We start from the raw sequence: 18,022 nt of genomic DNA on the forward strand, positions 1-18,022 counted from the left end.
TTAGCAACCGCAGAAACAAAGCAACAGATTTTCAGTTTGAACCTTATGGTAGAGAGCATATGACACCAACCACCCAGTGATCAAAATGAACTCCACAGTACTGTACACTGCCAGAAAGAGAGACCAGGGGTGCCCTTATTTACTGTGCATAACTCGTGAGCCCAGCTAAAAATTACACAGCACTGCTCCATATGGACAGCAATAACAACTCACCAAAATCACTTGAGTTCCACACAGATTTGAGTCTCACTGGAATATTCTTCCACAGAGATATAAATTTAGTAATCAATGTGTTGTCAAATCTGTCCTTATGAGCAAAGACACAGGCACCTGTCATCTATTTCCAAAACTAATCAAATGAATCAGGTTAGAGAGCACAGATCAGCACATCGCTTACTGACACTGCACTCATTTACACTGGTTAAGAATCTGGAAAGAATATCATTGGTGGTTGAGATCCTTACACAGAAGGATTATAGAAATCCTTCGCTTTTAAATGAAGTCATTAACACTTCTCTACAGCAGATTAACATTTCCATTTCACAGATGAGGATCAAGTCACAAAGACTTTCCTGCAGCCATTATGAAGTCAGTGGCATAAAGGCAGCTGTCCCTTTAAGTGCTCATCCTGGAAAAAAAAAAAGAAGTCACATTTCTAAGCCCAGTCAAAAAAAAACCAAAACAAAACAACAGCAACCCTGAGCGCTTGGAGAACAAATTCCAAGCAGACCACATAAAATCTGGTCAAAATCACGAAAAAAGGGTGAATTAGCAAACTGTCAAGAAAGAGCTGTAAGCAGTGGCGTTGTACAACTCGTGCTGATTGGCCTTCTGTGGCTGTGTCAATTACACACACCTGCACCTCAGCCAGCTGCGTCCAACAGAACCACGAGCGCCTTGGGCAGAAAAGAGCCTTTCCTGGGTTTGTTTTGGAGTCACAAAACCCGATAAGAGGGTGAAGCCATGGACTGGAGGACAATTTCTTCTGCTGTGTGTTTGTGTGCGTGTGTCAATCATTCATCTGTAAATGCTCACGGCTCACACAAAGCTTCCAGCAGTGCCGTTTGTCTGAGCCTCAGCCCTCCTCACGCATCCATCAGCATAAGCACTTCTGGCAGCTCTGCTTACTCCATAATTCCTGCGCAGAAATATGAAAATCTAATTCTCCCCTCCACTAATTTACATTAGCTTTGCTCCTAAGTGGAACGGAAATGATTTATAAACGACTCTTGCTTCTGCAGAAGGAAATGGAAGTTAGCACTTTCGGCACCGCGCACATTTCTGCCCCAGCCCAGGCTGAGAAGCGCCAGAATGCTGTCTTGTGAATAGTCCTGCTGGGTGACATCACTTATCATGCCACCGTGCTGCCAGCCAATTGGGGAGGCTTCTCACACAGCCCTTAGCTCTCACCTAGCCGGGAAGCCTATAGGAAGAAGCTGCAGCGCTGGCAATGGACCCACTTTGCTGCCGATGCTTCTCTGGCCACTCCTCCTCCTTCCCGTTTCCCACTCCAGCGCGCACACATCACACACACAGCGCAGCAGAGGCAGAACAGCCACACACTGCAAAAATCCATTTCCGAGCATTAGGCTTTTGGCAGCGATTCAGATATGAACTTACTTCTTGTTCTGGAGATTTATGATTTTGAGCAGCAATGTCAGTGAAGGATGCTTCCTTTTCCAAGTCACTGATTATTTCAACTCACTGCTGTCACACTGCCCTGCCTCAGTATTTCGGTCCAACTCACGTGCAACCAGAGCCAGCCCAATCCTGGCTGCAACCCCATGAACAGACAGTGGAGAATTGTGTTCTGACACTGCCTGTAATCAGTTGATTTGGCCACTCAAGAGCTGATCACACTCAGCACACAGAAGCAAAGCCCAACATTGGAAGAGGCGGAGCTGCAAACCAAGGCTGGTAAGTGCATGCAGTGTTCCCAGCACAGAGATGCTTCACTATAGCTGCGTTCTGGTAGGAGAAATAAGAAGTGGGCACAAGAAGTCGTGGGATGAAGCGAGCTATTAAAATATCAGGGGGAACCGGAATCCCAGGGACCTCATCTATTCTTCAAACAGTGCTCAGGAAGAATTGTCTATTAATTCTCATTCTAAAGCAGTAAGACAATCAGTACATCCAAGTACAGCCTCTGCAGTCTGCTGGAACCAGTGCTGCCTACTCATGAGAGAGGGAAATAACCACAGTGCTGTGAAATTAAAAGGGAGGCTGCAGGTTGAACTGCAGACACATGGATCGTGACCCAGGCAACTTGGCAGCACTAAATGATTTCACTCCAAGTCAGCAGAGGTCATGCAGCATTTTCCAGGCCTTCACGAGGACTTCTCTGGCAGAAAAGTCCAGATTTCTGAGAAGAAACCAATTTAGATTACTTATTAAACCCTCTTACCTCTGACCATAACAGACAGTAGTCTGTTGTTCTTTATAACCTACTGCCTTTGAAGTGACAGCAAAACAAGTGATTCCTGAACAAACCCTTCTGGACATCACTAGAGAACAGAGAAACCAAAAATTTATGAGAGTCCAAATGTAAAACCATGGAATATCTACAAATACCCACCTGAATAAACTGTGGGTCTCAAGGAATCAGAAAGCAGGCAAAACAAGGCAGTGTTTTGTCTCAGTAATTCAAATTCTTCATGGAATAGGTGGGAACTCAGACTGTGTGCTTATGTTACTTGAGGAGCAATGAGCAGCAGCACGAGAACACAAGCAAATAAAGGAAAAAGGAGCCACCAACCAACAAGACTGGGCAGACCATAAGAAAGAGGAAGATGAGAACAGAAGGCACCCAAGCAATGCAAAGGGTTTTACAGGTCAATAATGGAAAAGCAGAAACAAGAGGTTCTCAATAAACAGTAAGCTGCAGGAACAGGCGTGCTGTCCTAGCTGAGCACCTGTCAGAACAGCCCAAAAAACTTCACACAAGCTGAAAGACAACCTGATTGTTTGCTCCTGTTCACAAAAACACCTGGAAGAACGACGCAGCTTTTGGATTCTGCTTGGTCAAACGTTCATGTATTCTGCCTTCAAAAACATCACATCTCAGCGATGGGGGAGGAGAAAATAAACAAGCATTTAAAGATCTCTATAAGCTTGCAACTGTCAGCATTTAACCACACAAATTCTATGTTTTTTCACAGAAAGATGAGAGATACAAAACAAAGGGTGGAATTTCCAAAAGGACATGCAGTAAACTGAACCACCAATCCCAAGTGAAGTTAACTGGAGTATATCCACATTCATCTCAAAGGCTGCAGCAACTGAACCAGCACTCCACATGCTGAAATCTTCGTGAGGATGTGTGCCCTTCTTGTTCACCCCAGCTTTAAGAGAACTTAAACTGCTGTAGGACTCACACTATCCTTGCCCTTCATTATATACAAAAGAGTAAGTACTCATGGAATTTTCTGCCCTTAAGGTCCATTAATTCCTCCCTAGGCACAAAACTGAAAGTTAAACAAACGGTACTAATGCAAAAAAAAAAGTCTCTCTGTAATCTCTGTAACTCTACAATCTTATCATAAAGGTGTTAGGGAATGGTCTGAAATAGAAAACGCTACTTTCCAAACTCAATCTTCTGGCAGCAGCTCAAGAAGTCAAGTCATGTTTACTTTCCTTAATGGAAACCCACCCTCACTCTCCTTAATGCCAGCACTGATCAGACCCGAGAGCTGCAAGCAGTTGGGCTGAGCCAGCTGTGTCTGGCCAAACTGACATCCAGTGCAGGGCACACACAGAGCAATTAGAGGAGACAGCAAGTCACACAGCTGCTCCTTTTCCACATGCACACTTGGTGGATGGAGCATTAGATCTTTGCAGAAGTGTCGAAGGTATTACAGAGTGTTTTTCAAGTGATGACAAAACTACACAGCAGTTCAAGCATCCAGAACACCGAGGAGCCCAGGTATGCAAACACTTGCACAGAGCCAGGATTTCACTTTTAGACAGGATTTTCACACGTATACTCACACACACATCAGTATGTAAAGAAACTTTTAATATAGAGGAACTTTTTCATAAAGCACAGAATTCAAAGTTAATTCTAATATTTTCATCTGCATACAGCTAATAACAAAAACAGGGTAAGTAGGAGTCAATATCCCATGTTGTGTGAACAGATAACTTGGAAAAACCTCCAGGTGCATTACAGTAAGTCAGGATAGAAGGTAACTCCCCCTGAATGTAGCATAAAACACTTGGTACTGAGAACAGGGAAACGAAGACACTACACTGCTAAGTTGCCCAGCTTATCAGCTGCACAGATAACAATATCAATATGTTGCTCTAAATGAAATTTGCAAGTCCCTTCTCTTCAGTTCTTACTTCAGTATTCTTGCACCAGAATGGAAAGAAGCTTGAATGAAATAGTAAAGTTAAGTCCAGCAACATTCCACTGCAGTGTGATTCGTAACAGAAAACCAGATCTGCTCTGTGCAGCCCCATCCTGCATTCATTCTTCTGCAAAACACCACATTAGACTCCATCAAGTGTGCAACAAATGTCTGTCCTCCAGTAACTGCTGCACAAATGCAAACACCACAAACCTGTTCAGTAGAACTGCTTCCAAGAATTGGACATTCAAAGCCTCCAGCACAAACTGCACCAGGAGCTCATGAAATCTAGTAGGATTTGTAATGTTATACATATCCCTCCCCTGGGGAAAAAAAAAAAAAAAATCAATTTCCAAGAATTCTGGATTTTTTTTAACATTAAAACCACAGAAGAAACCACCAGGTAAATAAAGCAGGCAGGAAGAGTCAGAATCACGCTTCACATTTCTAACCTCCAGCTGAATTCCTCCAGTGCGGAGCTCCCAGAAGTAAGCAGGGCTTGAACCAAGAACATGGAGGCAGATTAACGACGAGGGATTCCGCCCCTTACTCTTTAATCCACAAATCTAACAGAAGTAGAAAACAGGAAAGGAACAAACGGAGCAGAGTGGACTAACAGTACAAAACCTTATCAGTTCCACTTGACATCTCATGCTGCTGTGCCATTTTGCTTCAGATTCTCCCTTGGACGCAGTGCACAGGCAGACACTGCCAACAGAAGTATTTTTATTAAGTGCTTCAGAAAAAGAAGCTGATGGTATTGGGAGACTCAAATAAACCAACCCAAGCCACCTTAGAAAAGGAATTATTCCAGCCTATAAGTAGCAGCTTCCACATTCACATAACCCACGTGTTACACAAGCAATATGGAATACAAGCTCCATACAGCATGATACAAAGCAGTCCTGCTTTTAAAAAAAGAAAGGCAAAGAAAAAGGCGCAGCAGGAAATAAAGTCAGACAAGCAGTTTTGTGAGAGCTTTAATGGCACAAAATGTTTATAAGCTACAACTTATACATGTAAACTGTATAGAATGTTACAAAGTGCTAACTAATTTAAGAAGATGCATAATCACTTTGGCTCAGTTCACTCCAATATTTCCATAAATGTCAATTTAAAAATTTCGAGTTTCTTATGATCTTCAGCTTTCACTTCTTAAAACAGTGAATGTGTTCTGACTGCAGTTACATTACCTGCTGCATTTTCAATGTGTGAGTTTATGCAATCTTTTGTTGATCATATTTACAAGTATTTAGGCCAGTTTTCAAAGCATGTAAGAAAAATGAAGCCTGCTTTTTTTTTTTTTTTCCAAAACTGTAAACAGGTATAAAGCTTTTTAAACATCTACCTTAACAAAACTTCAACTATCAACAGTTGAAACCCCTTTTCAAATGAAATAGTCTGTTTCTGTTCCTTGTAAAACCAGAAGTCGTAGACTTTCATTCCAAGTTTATAGTAGGGCATCAATAAATAGCATCGCATCACTACAGTGATCATGGATTCATCCCTCAGCTGTAATCTTTACCATTTTTTATTTCATGGCTCCTTCAAATATTATAAACTGTATGTTGATACCCCAGCCACAAGCTTGCAGTGTTACTTATCACATATTCTGAAGAAATACCTTCTAATTTAGAAAGGGGTAATTTTATTTTGTCAAAGGAAAGTATTCCCTACTTTTTCCACTATTCCAATTTTGATACAAAACAAGGTGCTACAATTAGAACTGAAAGTGTATCAGCCTTTCCCCATCCCCTCAGCTTTTCAGGACTGCAAAGCTCTGCACTCGGCAGCACCTGAACCACCCTCACCACTTCCTCCCTACCTCCCCCACCTCTGGGTGAAACCCAACATCCACACTTGAAACAAAGATGCAGCTGTAGCAACTCGGGCACCAGCAGCACTCCCAGATACAAGGAAAGCAGATGTCTCCCACAGAATGGCCGACTGCTCTTTTACCCCGAAAGCATTCTCCAACAGCACTCAGAAGTAGGGAATAAGAATGAGCACAGGTTAGCAGTGGATTTACACTCAGCTTCTTCTCTTCCTGGGAGCTAACTAAGCTCTCTCGAACCAAACCTCAACTGGGATTTAGCTGCTATGCAAGCTGTTCCAAGTGACCACTGCTGAATCGGATATTCAACTTTATAAAATCTGATGCAAGCAAACAATCCAGGTGGCTGTTCTCTCCAAACCAGCTGACTGTATTTTCTTAATATTTCCTACAAGTCAGACTACTAAAGTTTTTATTTAAACGAGATTTTTGCTAGCCTTAAAATTAGCATTGCTCCCTAAATACTTAGTATTAAAGTCTATACCATATTTTTTAATATATTCATATATATATATATAAAAGAGTATTCTATCCTTCAGAGTCATGCTACATGTTCTGAAATCCAATAAAATCTATTTCAGGACACGGACGTCCCAATGCTTTGTAACAATTTGGTACTAAAGCTTCACATTTTGAAAAGAAGTGTCACTGAAGGAGGACAAGGCTTAATGTTCCCTAAGGTAAAAGTTCAACATGAGCAAGGAGTCTAGCTAACATGAGACATCGCAGGCGACGTTCAGGTCCCACGTCCCCCCGAAGGAGATTGTACAGTAAACAGAGAGGAATATTGAAAACTCATTTGCAAAGGACGTTTCAGAGCTCCGCGACCTCTGGACCCTCACACACCCGCAAGATTGTCCCCTTGAAGTCTGGTCAACCACTTCGTCTTCCGAAACTGCCCCGTTATCGTAATGTAAAATGGTTCCACGACAAACAGCATCGATCCTTTCACACAGAGCCTAACTACACCTACAGCTGTTGGGTTTTTCCTTAATTTAAAACTACATTTCATAGGAAGATTTCACATTTAAAATTCTCCCTCAAGAAAACAAGTAAGGAAAAGAAAAAGCTTCTTCACATGCAAACAGTGCATTTTTTTCTAATCACTTCTAGGCATCAGACAGCTTTCCTACAAGGAATAAGGAGCTGACTTCATAGAAAAGACAAAATTACAACAATTATCTACTATTAAAATATGCTGATGGATTTAGGTATTCTACTTTAAAACTTATGCAGTCTTTGCCTCCTGCAAATCAAATGGTGCTAGCCAACGTAAGGGGGAGCATATAGGAAATTCCCCTGTGAGCTGATTTAAACCATGTTTTATTGCCAGGAATTTCTTTGTTTATTTCACAACCGGTTTGTTTCTCAAAAGCAGAATTCAATTTCACTCCAATCAATAATTCTCTTCAGAAGGTACTTAAGTTTATCACTATAACACAGTCACATTTATACCATGCACAACTGCAATTTAAGTCAGGTTGCACTAAGGAGGCAACAGCATCACTGATAAAATTAAAACTTGCTGGTGGCATTTTGCATTGAGAGAAGCCCTTGCAACATATAGACAGTTGTAAACTCTGTTCAGCAACTCTGACGTGTCTTGCAGGCCAAGAGGCAAGGGAATGGGAGGAGAGAGGAAAAGAATGTGGATAGCAAAACACCTCAACAGAGTTCCAACACAATACTGAATTCCAGAATTAGCAAAAACCTGGATATGTAAAGAAAGGGTGAAGTCAGGGTCATGCTTAAAACGGTCTCAAGTCGAACGTACTAAACGAGACAGAAACACCTTCACAGGTCACGTGGGGGTCCAGGTTTTGCACCCCGTCTCTCAGTAAGTGCTGGCTGAAGGTGTGGTCAGTCGTTTTCCGATGTAGATGCTGAAATAAAAAGCATAAAGCATATCACAGCTCACAGGAATACTCCCCGCTTCTCACAGTTCTCAGGCACTCTGCTATTCTGATTTGTCTTTCAGGCTTGATGAGGTTCTCCCAAGGACTTCATTTCATTTATAAAACGACGTAAGAGCGACGCTGTCAGGGGAGCCCAGAAGCACTGATGTTACCAGTGTTCAGTAACTGGGCTGCTTACAGTTCCAAGCTGTGCAGCACCCGGCCCAGGAGCCCTGATGCCTCTGTAGACCACCTGACTGAGGGGGCTCTTGAAGAGCTCAGCACCGCTCCCAGATGACTATTGCAGTAAAACAAAGCATTGCCAGAAAACGAAGAGATAAGAACTGAGCACCTACAGAAACACGGACCTCTGATATTCAGGCAGCGTTTCACGCAGAAGGCACACTTACACAGTAGCACAGCTATCTTACAATGCACTTTCATAGATTCTATCCTCCTAATTTTCTCAACGCGTGCCTTTCTGTCCTTCACAAAAGAACCCAAGATGGATAAACATGTTAGAATTTAAGCAAGCTCAGAAATGTTGGATTATGCAGGCATGGAAAACACTGCTGAGCAAATCAGCAGCTGATCTCACAGGACACATCCAGTATTTCATGCACCTAAGCATTCAAACCTTTATATTTGCTAATACCAGAGAACTGCAGCATTGGACAGAGAATGCACCGCACAGAGAAATTCAGCAGCCAGTATTTGCACACTGTGGTTTTGTAATGGTTAATAAACATTACAGTTTTCCACCTGCTCTTACTTTCCCTACATAACCTGAAGTGTTTGAGAACGCATGGATAACCAGCTGGTACGTGCTGTAATTGCAAAGGTTATCTGCAAATTCATGATAATCCATGCATTCTCAATATAAGAAACTTGACCTATAAAATACAACAGACTCATGATTACCATTGCTGCAACGTTTTCCTGCATTTGAAAACAAAAGCAAAAAGGCAAGGTGCAACAACACTCGAGTTACTCCAGACAAAGCCCTTTTCAGCAAGCACCCGACATTCAAGTAAAGCAGAAAATCAAAGCCAGATGCAAAAAGTTGAAGTGAGAATTAGGTTAATACTTACCCTAGTCCCAAAGCCAAAACATGAGATATGAACAGAGATGGAATGAAAACCTTAAGAAATTCTGCAGAGAAAATGCCACCTTTCTTCATTGCTCCACTTTTCCTCATACTTAAAGACACCGAACGTTTAGGATGTCTGAAATGAAATTCCCTGAAAGAAAAGGGGGAGGAGAGAAAAAAATTCAACACTTTCTTATTGTTGCCTTTTTTTTTTATTGCACACATATGCACAGATCTCTGCAGAAACTTTTTTTTTTTTTTAAGTACAAAGAGCTGTAGATCAAAGCAAGAGATCCTTTACAGAGTAGGGGAGCAAAGAGAAAAACAGGAGGCATTGTGAAGAGACCACTTACATAGACAGTATAGAGACAAAGGGAGCAGCAGCTGAAGAGAGGTTAGTCTGAGAGATGGATGGGATTTGTTAGCAAGAGCCTCATTTTTTGCTCCAAACAGAGACACAGAAGTCTGCCAGATGCAGACAGCATCCTCTGCTTTCTTAAAAGGCTTTGCATTCAAGGTTCTCAATGTTTCCCCTCCACTGGATGAACATCATATATTTTACACAGAAAGAAAAAAGGCACAGAGAATCTGTGAGACTTGCTCAAAGCTTCCATTCAACAACCTGTTAATACCAGCTCCAAGCAACCAGGTCTCCCAATAATTCTGCACAGAAACCTCGTAATCAACTTGCCATAGATTCAGGTTACTTTCAGCAAAAGGCTTTCTGATGTTATTATGATTTGCAAACTTCACTGCCTCAACTTTTTACAGCCTCCCAAAAGAAAACTCTTTGTCCCAGAGTTGGCCTTATTTGCACAGACAGAATAAGTGCTTCTAAGTGAGTCTCATGGTTCTTCCCTCCTGCATGCAAAGGAACTCTAGGGAACCTGCTTTGGCAGGGAGGTTGCACTAGATGATCTCCAGAGGTCCCTTCCAACCCACACAGTTCTGTAAAATTCATTAAGAAAAGTTTAACTCACTTGGGAGGAATGTTTTCAGGCCTACTCGACCAGTCTGACACCCAGTCAGCACTTTTCTTCAACACCTCCAACTCCTTCTCTCCTTCTACTGCTTCTTCTTCAGACTGAAAATACACGAGACAAACCCTGTAACAGCCAGTTAGCTCCTCCTCATGGCATTAAGTTGAGAGCAACAACAGGAATAAACTGATAAGCACCAAATGGCAGCACCTGAAAACAAGCAAGTGTTCTCACGCTACCTACTATTTGAGAGAGACTTTATTGTTCTGAAAGAAGGCACTGCAGACGTCAGCATGTCACCAATTATGTTATTACACCTAGGAGCCCAACACAGCAGTAAGTTGGGTTTTTTGCACATGGATATTTTTGTTTGGTTTTTTTTTTTTTGTTGTTTGTTTAATGATAATTGTAATTAAACACAGTTTTTACAAAAAAACAATTTCATGACATTTGATTTAAAGCATGCAGAATGTAGATAAAGCACAGAAAGGCAAAATGAAAATGCTTCAAACAGAATACTTAGAAGGTCCTAAAGCAGTTACTTAAAATTACTGTTACATGCAAGGAGGGGACTCTCCTGGGTGCACCTCAGGGGCAGCAGGGAAAGTCAAGCACTCAGCTGCCTTCACCCAAGGAGTTAACATTACATCACTTGATATAAGAAAAAAAAAGTTAGCTAAAAGGACCTGAGAATTAAAATAAGAGAGATGACTGTTAAGATAAGTGGGAACCATGACAAAAGTAATCAAATTCAACAAAATAGATGGCAGACCTGGCCAGCAACTTCATTCAGGGAGCTCTGGCTCTCTGCAGGGCTCCAGTGCAAGTCCTGCTCTTTGGCCAGATCTTAGACACAATTAAATGCAAGGCTTTTTTTCCTCCAGAATTGCTTTCTTATGCTGCTGAAGACAGCAAATTCCATTTCATTAGCAAACTAACTTTGGCATCAGTCTCCTCTCGGTCTGTACTATGAAGACTGCTCACTGTGTGAGCTGATGGATGCACACAGCGACCATCGGGGTCTCAAAATGAAAAAACCTGCTAGAGAGCAGCAGTTCAATGGATTTCCTTTGACAGGTAAAATATATGATATTAAAGACCTTCTGAGGTGACAGAAAACCCGCTCTGCCCTTCAAGTTCTCCCAGTATCGACCCAGGCATGATTTATATGCACAATACCTACAACTTTAACATATTTTTCAAAGTTAATTGTTTTAAAATGTTAAATACCTGAGAACTACTGTCTTTACTTGTGTGCATTTCCACATCAAACGTTATCTGTCCATCTTCTTGAGGTGAAGGGCTAAAGAAAAATTGATTTCATTATGTCACTTTTGTCACACTGTATTCTCAGCTAAAGAATAATTAGCATTAATAGCATCTCAGCTCAATCATTTCCACACGTGCTTCTGCACACTATTCAAATGAGTAACAGACTACAGTCACCAGGATAAAAATGACTTCATAAAACCTTTGCTTTGCCCTTTTTTTTTTTTTATTTTAAGTAATCCCACCTCTCTCAGCAGGACTGACTGCCATCCCAGAGAATTTGGACTGAAAATACTGAAGTACTGGCAGTTAAGAAAATAAGCCAGTTCCTTATCAATAAAGAGGTAAGAAGCCGTTTACTTTCTATTAAAGCAACTGTTCTGTTTTAAATATTGCATGAAGTGCCTTCAAAGATTGCCTATACAGTCTGTAATTAAATCAGGCCTAACTAATTTTAAATATCTTTTATTACTGAGCAGCTACTTAATGTGTACAATAGGCAAGAGAGTTCAACAGACAGCCATCATTCAGAAAATCCAGAGGAGACATAAGCAGATGAACACGTAAAATTATCCATAGAAACTGCTTATGGGCCTCCAAAACTGCCCTAAAGCCTTCAAGGGAAAGGCACAATGAAGAACCAGGAATACCATAATGCTCACCTGTGCCTCTAGGGGTTATACTATCAGGCAAAGATATTTTGCCTTCGTTGGAAAAAAAGCAGAATACTGAAAGCAGGAAGTACAAATTCTTTCTTTCTGCCAAGTCCAGTGATGCATTTTATTATGTTTGACTGAAAACAAGGATATGTACATCATATTGTTACTAATGAGCCAATAAAGCTAATATATTTCATACCCTGAATGGTTTATGGCAATGTAGAATTTAACTGTAGTGTGGATGTAACCTCTGCTTCTAGATTCCATGGCTTCCTGTAACAGTGAAATGATTTATTTGCTGGTCAAGAGCAAGCAAGTGCTCCAAATGCTGGAGCATGACACACTTAAGCTGGAGAAAAAACATTACCCTTCAATTAACAACAACAGGATTAAAAACTGCAAACAACAGCATGCAGGACAGCAAACATTCACTTACCTGTCACAGTGGGAGCTACCTCTTGAGCTGCTCTGTCCCGATTCATGCTGGGCATCCAGAAGAATTTTCTCCATGTCTCCATTATGGATGGAGGATGATGATGGGACATGCTCCAGCCCTCCATTTTTCCCATTGCCATTATCATTGCTGTTGCCATTGCCGTTCATCTGCAACTCCACCCAGGAACCTGTTGGGCAAGCCAGACATCATTTCATTAAAAGCAGTGAAGCTAAAACCATGTAAAGTTTATCAAGTGCACACAGAAAAAGGGCCCTGAACGTGGTGAATTCAGATAACACACACTGGTGCTGGGAAAAAGCTCATAAACACGTACTGAAGACAAGGCTGATGTGTTTCTTCATGTTGCACAAAAAAAAAAAAAAAACACCTCCAAAATGTTATGTTGCTTCCTACCCCTGAAGCCAGGCACACTGTCCCACATCTCCCCCAAAATCAATACTTCAACAGACCACATTTCTCCCCACAGTTTGAAGTTTCCATTATCTGCGTATCACTCAGCTACACTAATCACTCCTCTTTCCCTGTTCTACTCCTATGTTCCTTTTTCAAAGGAAATTCTTCACATTTACTTACACAGAAGTCATACCATAAAAAAGACCCCATGCGTTCCCAGACCCACAAGGCAGCTGAGGGTTGAGGCACCTCTGGGCCCATCAAGTCCCAGCCCAGCAGGGCCCCCCAGAGCTGCAGCCAGCACCACATCCAGGCAGCTGCTGAACATCCTGTAAGATCTCACACCTTCCTGGGCAACCTGTGCTCAGCCACCCCCTCAATAAAGAAACGCTTCCTGAGATTGAGGTGGAACTTCTCGTGTTCCTTGCGACTTCACGTGCAGGTTAACTGAACTAAAAAGTCTTTACCCCCACATTCCCGAGAGCCAAGTTTCAATTTGCACCACTCAGCGTCCCGAGGGGTGAAGGTAAAACAGATCTCCACCCTTCAACCTGTTCCAAATATGTAAGTACATTCCCTATCCGACTGCAACTCCAACCTCCTCATTAAGATACAAGCCCAGAGCCCTGTGACTGCGCAGCCACAGAAGACCTACTGGCCTCACACAGCGACAACTGACGGGTTTCTCCTTGCAGTTACCACCTCAATTACTGAATTTCACACTGCATTTACCCATGCTATAGAATCCTGTCATTTAGCTGTGTTCCAAGGCTCTGTGTAAGAAAACACTTGCAGTTAGGATCTTCTGGTGTTCCATTTTGTCAATTTTGTTAGGAAAGCTGTAAGGCCTTCAGACACTGCTGCTGTTAAAGCCTCTTCAACTACATTAATAACCTTTTAAAGTCATGTTGCGTTTGATGCAGCCACCGTTTAAATACTTGATTAAAAACTGAGCTGCAAACACAATGAACTACTTGAAACACCATCAGAACATCAAGAACACACAGCATTAATTCCATCATCTCTGAAGTTTCTGCGTCCTCCCAAAGAGGTCACAGCAGTTTCCTGAACAAAAATGCTGTTTCTGTTTAACGCAGTACAGCACATGGAGCATAAACAACACTTTCATGTGAGAAGATCCTGATTAGGGAGGGCAAAGATCTCCGATTTCTCACAAGTATAAAGTGCAACATTATTTCCCATTATCAGTGAGACAATGATTTCACACGTATGTTACATCACTGACACTATCTGAAGGTGAATGGTTGATCGCTGAGGTAAAAACAGCCAAAAAGAAAGAGAAAATGAAGCCTACAGATACAAACAAAACAGCTGAAATGGCTTCTTAAAATTACCTGCATCGGTTCAAAACTTCAACACTGGTTTCTTGCCTTATGAGATGCACCTTTAATGGCTCCATTTGTTTTTACAGCCCAGCTCCGGCTCTGTGAACCCCTCAGTGACACAGGAAGGCTGACGGCCTGTTTTCCCCAAGCTGTATTCACAAGCGAGGAATCTGGGTGTGCACTGAGCTTGCACACAATTACACACCAACCCCAGGAGATACTGGGCTGCTTCCGTCAGCCTCCAGACAGCCCTCCACAGCACTGGGTTCCACAGAAGCTTTATGGGTGTTCAGCCTGGACTGACAAAACTCGCTGTTTATCTAAAAAACGTTGCAGCCACGCCAGGAAGAGCAGTAAATTAACCGTGAGCACAGAGCCCCAGCGCGCCGAGCAGCGCTTTACATGACCAGCAGCACGTTCCCTGTCTGACCTCACTTTTAATGAATCAAAATACACTCACGGAAGCCTAATCTGACATCAAGCTGCAACACGCCACATCCTCCCACTGGGAGCTACAGCCAGCAAACCCTGCAGCTCCACAGAGCCAAACAGGGACGGCAGCCTCTGCCTGCGGAGCAGCAGCACAAGGAAGCTCTGCAGAGCAACCCGTGATGTTCGTCACCCACAGAGTGCTTAATTTACTGCATATCCCACTTGGCTGTTCAGCTGGAGGTATGGTAGAACTCAGCATTCTCACGTGAACCATCAATGGAGCCCCCTCAGTTTATTTCCTCCTCCCTTCCAAAATCACAAAATCTGGGGGGGGGAAAAAATAACCCAGAACCTGTTTATAAAAACGACATTTCTCTCCCAGATTCTGTGAATTCTGGCCATGCTCCAGTGCAAATTATGTCATTATGAATGGATATATACAAAATTTTTGTAGCTATTTATGAAGAAATTAACCATGTTACATGCTTAGTTTTTTTTCTGAAGAATTTCAATATTTGTGAAAAAGTGACAAAGTTTTTTCATATTTTTGGCAGGAAACAACATGCAGATCGTGTTCTTAAGAGAAAAACCAGCAGAAATACCTGTTAGCCATTTCATACCAGGCCTCTGGTTAATGTAAATTGCACTGACCGCCTATTCACAAGGAGTTACACCTCCTGACTTTTCTTCTCTAAGAGCAAGGCTGACATATTTTCTTGCCTAAGTAGAAATAATTAAGATAACTGAGGTGTGGAGTAGTTGCTCCCCATTTCTATCGCACTGCAGCCCATCCAGCGGGACCCTCATGCAGTCAGTGGGAGCCCACAGCGAGCCGACCAGCCCAGGATCAGCGTCTGACAAGGGCTTCTGCAGAAGCATTAAGTTGGTTCACAGGCAAGCTCTCCCAAATCCTGTTGCAAAACTGAAGCATCAACAGGCTGGCACCTGGCGTGCAGCCACCCTGCACACATAGCTTTTATTAAATAGAGAAATCCAGAGTACTTTCAGGTAGGTGCGTGTGTAGAAATAAAAGCAGTAAGCAGCTCTCTAGTCTGAGCCACGATCAGCCCGAATAAACCAAGAAACAGCAGCTCTTACAAAGAAGTACAACATTAACAAGTAAAAAAAAAACAAAAAGAAAAGCAACCTGTTCAGATTCCCACAGTAGTAATTATTAAGCAAGTTTTCCATGACAGAGCTGATGGGCTCCTGCCTGAGGTGGGACTGACGCCTTGTCAATATGTAACAGAGTCCTGTAATAATTAAAATGGAGGAAGCATCCAGGATTCCGAAAGCATGTAAGCTTTTTTGTTTTCTTTTTGGTGAACCCAACAAAGCAAAGATTCAGTTACCAGTTTTATTCCCAGGTCTTCTGCCCTTCAATTCAAGTACTTGGAGATCTCTGAATGAAAGGCCTTGAACACACACAAATGACACACAGAGCAAAATGAATAAGCGTCTCAACTCATTAGCCTGAAAAGGGTCACTGAAAAGCTTATATAATGGCAGAAAATGCACCTACAACACCAAAGCATTGTGGAGCAGCTGAACATCTGAAAGAGGGACTAAAGCCACGTGCAGCTGATTGGTTGCACTCGTTTTGTTCACCGAGCACAGATTACTGAGCATTTCCTCTCATACCTTGTGCTCACCACCTCCAGTAATCACATTGATTTTGCTAAGCCTTTATGCACTGGCCCAGCAGCAAGATCTACGTGGGCAGATCCAGCCTGGGCTTACAGCGCTCATCCCTCGTGGTTCCCATCTTACAGCTGATTAATGTGTTTCACAGAGTAACTGAATGCACCAGCAGAAAACAGCGTGGAAATAATGAAGTACAGAAGCAAAGATGGCAATTTATAAACGAAGCATCAACACATCGAGACAGAATCATAGAATCCTAGAGTGAAAAGGAGCACAGCGCTCATCAGATCCAACCCCCTGCTGTGTGCAGGTCGACAACCAGCAGCCCAGGCTGCCCAGAGCCACATCCAGCCTGGCCTCGAATGCCTGCAGGGATGGGGCATCCACAGCCTCCTTGGGCAACCTGTTCCAGTGCCTCACCGCCCTGTGCGAAAAACTTCCTCCTGATATCCAACCTCAACCTCCCCCGTCTCAGTTTAAAAGCATTCCCATGGTTCTGTCACCATCCACCCTCACAAACAGCCATTCCCCCTCCCGTTTATATGCTCCCTTCAAGTACTGGAAGGCCACAATGAGGTTTCCACACTGCAAACTTAAGTTGTCAAAACTGTTCTGTAGCACCCCTGAATAACTGGGTAGAAATACCTGTTTTACACAGGTGGGCACAAATTGCACTCCTTATCACAAGGCGTAACACCACCATCACACAACAGCAGCGTTACGAGAAGGCCACCGTTTACTCCTTATTGCAATTCTCAGTGAGTGACAAGAGCTCAGCCAACCCCTGCATCTCATCGTCAGTTTGACTTCACCATAAACCCCGAAGGGATGGTTAATCATTGACACCGTCTATCCGGCTCTTCACCTGGGCTATCCTCAGCGGTCACACCGAGGCAGCAGTTTCGCACACGGGATAAGCGCTGCCAGCTGAGCACCGGAGCCCGCGGGCAGCGCAGGCAGCGATGCTCCACGCGAGCGTTATCCCGGGAACAAAAGGATGCAGGGAGCAGCTGACACAGACGCCGGATATAGAGGAAAACAGCTCACGTCAGCGGTATCGACTCAGCCACTGAATAAACTCATTCCCAGCCGCGCTCCTCCCCCCGCCGTGCCGTATCCCCATCTTAGCTTCTGAATAAACTCAGTTCAACCACAGCACAAAGCCTCTCCGCTCCCCTCGGCTTCGCCCTGTTCAGCGCAGCCCCTCCGGCCCCACGTCGGCCCAGACCCCGACACCCCAAGCTGCTCGACTTCCCTCCCCTGCCCCCTCAGCCCAGACCCCCTTCCCTCAGCCCGCCCTGCCCGCCTCAGAGCCCGCTCCTCGCAGCCCCTCCGGACGCCGCCGATTGGCCCCCGGCGGCTCGCGCGGCCCCGCGCTCCGCCAATCGCAGCCCGGAGCGGGGGAAGGGGCTCCGGGCCCCGCCGCCGCCCCCCGCCTGCTCGCGCTCCGCTCCCGCACGCCGGCCGGAGCCGCACTCACTATTGAGGCCCGGCTCGGTTTGCGTTCCCTCAGCCGGCGGGTTGTTGTTGTTGTTGTGCTGCGGCGGCTCCTGAGGGCTGGACATGGCGGCGCAGGAGCGGCGGCCGAGGAGACAGAGAGCCGCTGGGGCTGGGACAACAACAACAAACCCGGACTCCGCTCCGGGCCCCGCCGCCCCGCCTCCTCGCTCTGCG

At 43.8% G+C, this 18,022-nt stretch overlaps 1 protein-coding gene across 1 annotated transcript; it reads right to left on the reverse strand.

Annotated features, from left to right (window-relative positions):
* Positions 1–5,316: 5,316 nt before the first annotated feature.
* Positions 5,317–18,003, reverse strand: BNIP3L (BCL2 interacting protein 3 like). The gene is made up of 6 exons (XM_042836193.1): positions 17,829–18,003; positions 12,513–12,699; positions 11,379–11,451; positions 10,149–10,252; positions 9,170–9,319; positions 5,317–8,066 (listed from the first exon to the last, which is right to left on the reverse strand). Exons 1-6 carry the CDS (start codon positions 17,911–17,913, stop codon positions 8,018–8,020), a joined length of 648 nt encoding a protein of 215 aa, XP_042692127.1. The 5' UTR covers positions 17,914–18,003; the 3' UTR covers positions 5,317–8,017.
* Between the last annotated feature and the right edge of the window lie 19 nt (positions 18,004–18,022).

Source organism: Centrocercus urophasianus, unplaced genomic scaffold (genome assembly GCF_019232065.1).
Source record: "Centrocercus urophasianus isolate 14NV4802_14NV808 unplaced genomic scaffold, USGS_Curo_1.0 seq_58, whole genome shotgun sequence".
Lineage (NCBI taxonomy): Eukaryota > Metazoa > Chordata > Aves > Galliformes > Phasianidae > Centrocercus > Centrocercus urophasianus.